The sequence below is a fragment of the Thunnus albacares genome, chromosome 3 (assembly GCF_914725855.1).
Source record: "Thunnus albacares chromosome 3, fThuAlb1.1, whole genome shotgun sequence".
In the NCBI taxonomy this organism is placed as follows: domain Eukaryota; kingdom Metazoa; phylum Chordata; class Actinopteri; order Scombriformes; family Scombridae; genus Thunnus; species Thunnus albacares.
In genome coordinates this window covers 21864529-21873139 of record NC_058108.1, presented here as the reverse complement: position 1 = coordinate 21873139, position 8611 = coordinate 21864529, and the positions used below count along the sequence as shown (strand labels likewise).

The 8611-nt window shown below is 38.1% G+C and overlaps 1 protein-coding gene across 2 annotated transcripts; it reads right to left on the bottom strand.

The window, feature by feature from the left end:
- Positions 1–2996: 2996 nt before the first annotated feature.
- Positions 2997–8102, bottom strand: myoz2b (myozenin 2b). Of its 2 annotated transcripts, XM_044346986.1 has the most exons (6): positions 7956–8101; positions 6682–6798; positions 4939–5105; positions 4416–4509; positions 3490–3637; positions 2997–3409 (listed from the first exon to the last, which is right to left on the bottom strand). In XM_044346986.1, the coding sequence occupies exons 2-6, from the start codon at positions 6761–6763 to the stop codon at positions 3178–3180; spliced, it is 723 nt and encodes a 240-aa protein (XP_044202921.1). In that variant the 5' UTR covers positions 6764–6798; positions 7956–8101; the 3' UTR covers positions 2997–3177. The 2 variants fall into 2 exon arrangements, with proteins under 2 accessions (XP_044202921.1, XP_044202922.1); XM_044346987.1 differs by lacking the exon at positions 6682–6798 and having other exon boundaries at positions 7956–8102.
- Positions 8103–8611: the final 509 nt, after the last annotated feature.

The window sequence follows — 8611 nt, the reverse complement described above, 5'->3', positions numbered from 1 at the left end:
TTTTGTATGAGCTGTCGAACTCAACATTTTTTTTATCGTATGTTTCCTCCTTGTCCAGTTTCCCATGTGTGTAGTAATGTAGACCCCTGAAGAAAAGTGACTTACATCTTCTGTATTCTGTATGAACAATATTTACATGTTGATGTTAGTATCAGATACTATCCTTGACACGGGGTTAACCCGGGGTTATGCACGCTCGCACGCACACAGGCTGCATAGCCACTTCCATTAATAATTAAATCAAGCTGGCTTGGAGGTGTCTGTGTTGTAGTGTTAGTGTTGCATGATTTCACATCTGTTTGTTAATGTCAGGACCATGGATGTATTATAGGAGTTGGCTCAGCCTTGGAGCCAATTTTTCCCAGTGGCCACTTGCAGTATTGCAGCAAGAAATCCTCCTGCGGCCCAAAGAGCATTTTCCCAATAGACACCACTGTAAAAGAGACATCTGAAAACTGTTGACAGGACACCAAGAACTGCAAACAAGGTCAATTATGACTCTTTCTGTTATGGATTTTTGATCCATGGTAGTTTTATATTTGTAAAACTTTCCTCGAGCTGAGAAAAGCAATTTAAAAATCCATAATGTCACCACGATGTTAAGTGTTTGGGACAAGCGGGAACTTGAGGGTGGGGCCAGCGGGAGAAACACTACTATGCTTATTCAGTGGGCCACATACCCCCAGAAGTAAACCTGGAAGCTAGAAACTTTTTTATCTGCCAGGCAATTTTTATTGGACTGTATAGGCACCATTTTCGGTCTGGTATCTAGCTCTTATAATGTTGAAGATGATATGTTGATAACGTTGAAGAGTTTTTTTTTTCTACTGTGTGTCATGGTGTAACAAAACACACAGAAAGTATTTTTAAATAAGACACAGGGACAAGTCTTTGTACTAAACATTTCTATTTATTGTTAAAAGTGTTTAGCAAGGAAATCCAATTGTTTGTCAGCTGTTTCTCCTCTGCTGTACTTGTGCTCCTTTATTTAGACCCTGAACTGCCAAAACTGTACAGGACGCTGCCATTGGCTTATGAAAAGGGAGTCCCGGGGGAAGGCGCCAAGTATGGTAGAGCTGGAGGGGTGTTGATGTGTTTGTCAGTGAGCAATACTATTTAAATTGCTTTTTGGATAAGTACTTGCCTAAAATGTGTTTTAGTAATATGTTTTTGTAATTCAATTGTAGATGTTTGGATATTTTATGGACCAGGTGTTAATCTCCTGTGGGATAATTGATTATCAAACAGTAATCAATGTTTCTTAGTAGGACCCAGCTGATAAAAAGGAGGCTGGAGTTCCTGGGGGTTCAGATGTGGTCATACCTCAAAACAGAGATAAACCAGCATGGAGAGCTTGTGAGGGAACGAGAGTTAAAGGGGCATTGTCTAGTGCAGAGCGGAGTCTTTTTTTCCCCCACAGTTTTTGCATTTAGTTATTTCTTCTATTTTTTGTCTTTTTTTCTTGCAAATGTTGTTTTTCTTCAGTTATTTTTTTGCCAGGCCTGCACTGTACATAATGCTGCATGGGATTGTCATTTTCCATTGGTAGATAAATACACCTGCATTGCATAACTGGGTTTTGTCTCAGTATTAGTGTCTCGGCCAACCCTTTCAATCCTCTATACACATACTCTGCCGTGTTATATTTTACCATAAAACTCAGTGACCAACTAAGTCAGATTCTCTCACAATTATGTCTCAATACATTTAACAACTCTTTTTGGGGATGAGTCAGAACAGCTATAAAAATGCACAGTTACTATCTCATTAAATCAAAATTAAGTAAAGTGACAATTCTTATCAGGATATCAATAAACAGCTGAAAAAGCAAAACAAAAGTTGGTTCATCTGACTTGATGGATGACTATTGCCTACATACTGTACAGGACTGGTGAGCACACTGGTGTGAATGGTATGCAAATTCTTTGCATTACTGCGGTTTTAAAGAAATGATAGTCATGCAATAAGTTTGTTCATGAAATCCTGCCAGAACTCTCTGTTCTCCAGCTGTCTGAAAGGCAGAGTTTTTAAATTGTTTCCTCATCCAGTGTGAATGTGCAGTTACAGAAGTAGCACAAAATGATGTGTGATAAGTTAGTTATTAAACATATACAGTTTGATATATACAGTGTGTATGAGTGTGTACAAGAAGTCAGATCCACTTAAACTGTATTAGAAGTTAAATACATGAAAGTACAGAGGAGTAAAATCAAGCAGCTTCAACTCTCCAGAAACACAGAAAGCATCAACATCACTCACAGACATTCAGTGTACTTATACACAATATTTCCACTGTAGTTGAGAAAGTGTAAAGTTACAACTTTTCAGTTCATCGACCAGAAACAACAAAGCAAACATTTATTTTATATCTTTCGTGTTATTCCACTCTAGACAAGGCAGGTGTGACTGTATCCATTTTGTATTAATCTGTGTAGAGTATGATTATGTTTGTGAAATACTGTATATTTGCATATAAAGTATTTTGAAGTCCATGAATATGCCTGTAAGCCCAGGATCCTTCATCTTCCCTCTCGAGTGATGTGACCTCTCTTATTTTCTTGAGATGAAATGTTTCATAGTTTCAGTGAGAAATTATCTCTTCTTCTTTTCAACACTCAACAATAAAGCCTCTGTGGAGGATGCAGGACCTGCACATAAAACAGAGCTCTCACTTTTATTTTATTTTCATATTTCTTAGTCTAACACAATTTTTATTTAGATTAGATCTTTATATATGATGATAAATAAATAGCAATGAACATACAATCTGTCTATTTGTGTGTTTTTCTGTAATATTATTCTTTACTGTGGATATAATTGAAGTACTACTACTAAGTATAACTTATTGTATGTTCCAGTTTTGATTGTGTGACATCAATAGATAAGTTGTCTTTATTTACATCACATATTCATCAATTCATTTGAACATTTATAAAATTTACAGTTTTTTGTCAGTGTCAGTGGAAACTCTTGAGTTATATGTAGCACATTCCTTCTGTTATTTACATAATTTTGTTTGGATACAGTTTTTTTTTTTTTTTCAGTGTACAGCAAACATACTGGCCAACTGCAGAATAGATGCGTGACACATTTTGTTGTCCATTGCATGGGAAACTGTAACTGCGCTGCTAATCGACTGCTCAGCCAACATCATGTTTCCAGGTCAGATACGACCCTCTACAGGTCATCAGACTCTGGGACTGGGACTGTGATGGGCTCAAGTGTAATGGTGGGTAGGATCAGATGGGTGCCCTCGGATATCCATCCCTGGGCTGTCCTGTTGAAGGTGGGGCGCTTCATCCCCAGCTCCTGGAGCTCTGGGTATGCTGGTGGGTTCAGGTCCAACTCAGGGAGTTTGAATGTGATTCCTCTGGGAGCTTTGTCAAAGCCACCATATGGAGTGGCAACCCTGTAATTTAGATCAAGGTGTGAATCATATTCTTTCTGAACTCTGCACTAATAGATAGACTCATACAGTAGTTTTCTCACCGGTTAAAGGATTTGTACTCAGGGAGATCTGGTCGTGGGTCCAGTTCAGGCATTCTCAGTTTGAGAGTTTCAGCGAGGTCTGGATCACTGAGCATGGCCAACTCCCATGGAGAGTGATAGGATTTAGGCATCTTCTCTGGAGTCGCATCTGTCAAGGAGCAGACAAAAGCAAAGAGGCACACGAAGGACAAATATCACCATGAGTTCATGTTGTGCAGGAGTGTCTCATCGCATTATAATGATCTGACAGTTTGGTTTGCAGTTCTGCTAAAGATTTAGAGCAGATAGGATTATGAATAGAGACAGTGCTTAGAGAACACTTAACACAGGCAGACTGAGTTGTCCATCATTACGATGGGAAGCCTTAAAATAGCACATACTTGAAGTGTGCACTCATCATATAATGTGTCGACATGGGATGGCACATAGATATAGAAACAGGATGGAACACCACAGGAGTGTTTTAGAATAAGTACAGGGCTTTGTTGGCTATTCAAATAAAAAAAGGAAATGAAAAAATACTAAAAAATAAAGCATTTAAAGCTGCATTTCATAATTTTTAATAATTAGATATACACTGTAGTATATGATATACATACTATTGTATCATGCTGCTGAAATCAGTTGCTATAAAACCAGCTGTTATGACTGGTTTGTCATCTATATTATGACAGAATGACATAATCAGTTGCTCTTATTTGACTGTGCAGCAGTAAGACTTATTTTTAGCATAATGAAGTCATCCATCAACAGTTTGATGGTTGGATTTTCAATGACCAAATATTCACAGTGCTAATGTTAGCACATTTAATTTACAACTATGATTGATTTCTGAAAATATTTAAATCTTTGCTAATGGTGTAAATTTTAATGTTCCATTTTGGACTCGACACTCAAAAGCCTCAACTACCGAACGGCATCATTACCTGAAACTGTGCTGTCTGGGTTAACAGTGTTTTCATCGGCTGGTGCGTCCACTTTAATTTCAACAGGGTGAATGTTCTCGGATAAAATATCACTCTGCAAAACAGAATAAAGAACAGTACATGTATTCAGTTTTGGTTAAAACATCAATTGTGCAACAAAATGTTAAGTTTAGCTGCTCTTGTCTTTCATGCACTCAGATACATGTGCACAGAAAGGACAATGCACTCACACACACACACACACACACACACACACACACACACACACACACACACACACACAATCATATCAACAGACACTGATAAACAGGGAGCAGCTCCTCAGCAAAGTGCCCGAACAGCCTCTTAGATTATTTGGCAGCAGGATGTCAAAGGCACGAGGCACATGTCTCTGTTATCATCCATGTGTTGTAGCACTTTTTTCCAAGAGCACATTTTCTGATAGATTTGAAGCGTCATTTCATGCGTCTGAAGTCATTCAGACGCATGAAATGACTAAATAACATCATACAAGCTTACTTACATTTAGCTGTGCGTTTGCCTCGTTTTGGATACTTTCAAATGTGTATTTGTCAGATCTCCTCTGGCGCATTTTGAAAAGTCGGGAGCCTCTGTTGGAAAGCAACGATAACTCCTCAAACATAATGTCTTTAGGAGTGCTGAGCTTCTTTCCTAGATCCATGGTGTCCCCTGTCAGACAACAACAACAACAAAAATAAGTGGAAGAAAAAACATCTATAAAAGTTGCAGCTTTTGTAGACAGTCATCAATATCAGTATATTGGATGTTCCATAACAACATTTTGCAAAACATGTACTTGTGCCAACATGTATCATTCTGTAAAGACACATTTTCTAAAAAGAATAACCAAACAAAAAACTTGATGTTATAGACTCGGCAAAGTTGGCCCAGGTTTATGGTTTGGCTGTTATGGTAATTTAATTAATTGCAGATGTGTTTGGTGATATACTGGAAGCATATAAAGTGAAATGGTGAGTGTCTTAAGGTGGCTTCTGCTTTTTAACACAATGTTTAGTGATGGGAGAGTAGTAGCGCATTAGTTTTATAACTTTCATTCTTCATTTATACACTGTTGATATGATATGATATGATATGTGTATCATCTAATAATACTCCAACATGAAGAGAGGCATGCAAAGCATACAGTGAATCTCAAATTACAAATACAGGTGGCAGGTGGTGGCAATAATTTTCTGAGGAAAGAACAACAACAACAACAACAACAACAACAACAATAACAACAACAACAACAACAACAACAGTATTTTCATTCAACTATTATTGAAACCTGACACTTTTTTATCATGTCTGGAAAATCTACATGAGTCATTTTTTGCTAAATGATGACTATGATGATTATTATGAATAACAGCTGCTTAAGCAATTAAAAACAAATAAAAATAAATAAATAAATTTGACTCTAAAATGAATTGAAAGAAATAAACTTTGAAAACATACATGCCTGCATTTCTACTGTGCCTGTACAAACTTATCCACCCAATCAACAATGTTGAATGAAACTGGCCCGTGGTTGAACCTGAATGCTGACCCCTGGCCATCTTTTAGAGAGGCCATGTGTCAAAATCTTGTTTTAATGCCTTAAATGCATCCGTTAATATTATATTTACATGGTGCATATTCTTTAAAAAAAAAAAAAAAGTGCATAATCGAATTAGAACTAACTAACTTGGGACGTGGATGGGGGGACAGAGTCTGACAGCTTGTTTTATTTCCAGCGGTCCCCTGGTGGGTTAATCCAGGCTTGCTTTTAGCGCCGGCTAAACAATATAAATATAAACTCAGAAATGTCCCCCATTTTGTCAGCTCAGCATGCATAGGGAGGGTCCGTAGATGACATCAAAGGTCTCACAAAATTCATATTTTCCATTTTGTAATCCCTGTCATGGAAAATGAGTTATCATTGTACTTGAGAATTAGTTTTGGATGTACATGATGCTTCCTCATCCGCCAGTAGTGACGGAATGTACCCCAGCTGTCACAGACCTTCACATTATCCAAACAGCTACATAGTTGGCCCGCACAACTTCCCTCCCCTCTCCCGCCCACCTACCCACCCAGAAATAGCCTTTTGAAAAGGACAACTACAAAGGATTAGCCACTATAGGTAGTAAATCATCCCATTAGCTTATTTATGGCAAGTGCTGGAGAGCAGCCCTGACATTTTGAACTCAGATCAGAATGGATATTCTCTTGCAGCAGTGTGTTTGTCCGCTCTACATCATACCATTGGTACCGTGGACCTCTCGACAAATAGCTGCTGCACGCTTCTTCCTCTCTCCAGCTGGCATTGTACAGAATTGTGACATTGTGGCTTTGGCAAGGTTGGCAGAACGCAGGAGTACTGGAAACACATACAGGACACAGGATGTAGTTGTTCTGCCCAACTCATTTTCCAATCACTGTGAGCCCATTAAAGCAGTGCTCGCCCATCACTTGATAAAGCTAAACATGAAGAGTTTGGTGTTTGTTGAATGTAAGTGTCAGGCTGTCTTTCGTCAGTTGTCAGAGAAAAAGCCCTGAATCTGTAATATTGTGTTACTGTCAATATGAAACAGAGAATATTGAAAAGATGACAAGGACAGAATTCAATATACAGGATATCAGGATACACTTTCTCTTGATAGTATTTATTGCCTTATTTTTTGTTACATAATATACATAATATACAATACACATACTGCTTTTGAGTCTATAAAGTCTCCCGTTTTCTGTCTGCATGTATTAGAATTTGAAGATGAACTGGTAGGTGCCCCCTTAAACCAATCTGCAATGTTAGTGTTTGTCGTGTTATAATCGTCTCTGTAGAGGTTTTATTTAACAGATTACAATGTGTTGCATAATCCCAAGGCCCCATTGTACCAACGATTGAACAGCACACGTAATTCTTAAATCTCTGCTTGTCACTGGACCAGTTTTTGAGTATGTGAGCTAATGTTAGTGGTATCTCCCTTAATGTTGCCACTAGATAAATCGCCTGCGTAAAGGTCAAGGGTGAATATTGTGTCCTGAGCTTTTATTCGTAGCCGGACACAACAAATGTCAGGCAGCCCACACAAAGAGCTCAAACAAATAACTTTCTTACGTTTGTAGTAGCCAGCACAATCACATTTGTATTTTTTACTTTTTTGTCAAATGAACAACAAGAAATCAGACAGTAAGATTATGAATATACCTCTTTTAAAAGAGAAAAAAAATGTCAATCTATTGTGAACATCTGCTGACTTTGCAGCAATGATATTGTGACAATTTTAAAATAATTTATATGCAAAACAAAGAGAAAGCAAAGCAATACAATTATGAAGATAGAAAAATATCAAATTAACCGATAATTTGTCATATATTGAATATCAATTTGATCAAAATGACTCCTATGATATTAACGTAGAGTTTGATGCAGCCGAAAATATTTTATCATAGTACGGTTCTGATGCAACATAAATTAAATTTAAATATACCAAAATTATTCACAAAACACACTCTGACAAGGCTTGTCCATACCTGTGATGGTGTCCCTGGGGTGCAACCTGTATCCTTGAGGGGAAGCACGGAGGCTCAGGGGTCAACCTACAGTAGGTAGTTTGATCTTCCCTGATCTTCACACTCCCAGACACTAAAGCCAAACTGTGAGCGTGTGTCTCTGTGTCTGTTGTGAATGGAATGCAGCTTACATCAATAGGCTAAATTTAACCTGCCAAACACTCAAAACCCCTCTCAAACACCATGGGGCAAGGATAGCTAGCAGAGAGAGAGAGAGAGAGGGGAGAGAAAGAGGGGAGAGGATGGACAACACACGTGCCCAGTGATGTTCTTTGGGGCAGAGACATATTCCTTTCCTTGTGTCTAAATCTTCAAAGTCAACATGTCTCTGTGGGTTAAACCTCCAGGGCACTGTGCCTTCTTCAAGTTTGGAAGGTTGTTCATACTGGGCACAGCTGCGACTTGTGTACTTGTCTCTTCGAACTGAGTTGTATTATTGTCATTACCGTATGTGTGATTACTGAGTTTAGATAATGATATACAGATCAAGGAGGGGAGTTAAAAGTGTGGCCTCAACCTTTAGATGGTGGTCCACCAATTATTTGATTTTATTTTTTTATAAAGCAACATGAAGGTTGAGCCTGTTGTTATACTTGTCAGACATACTATACATTTAA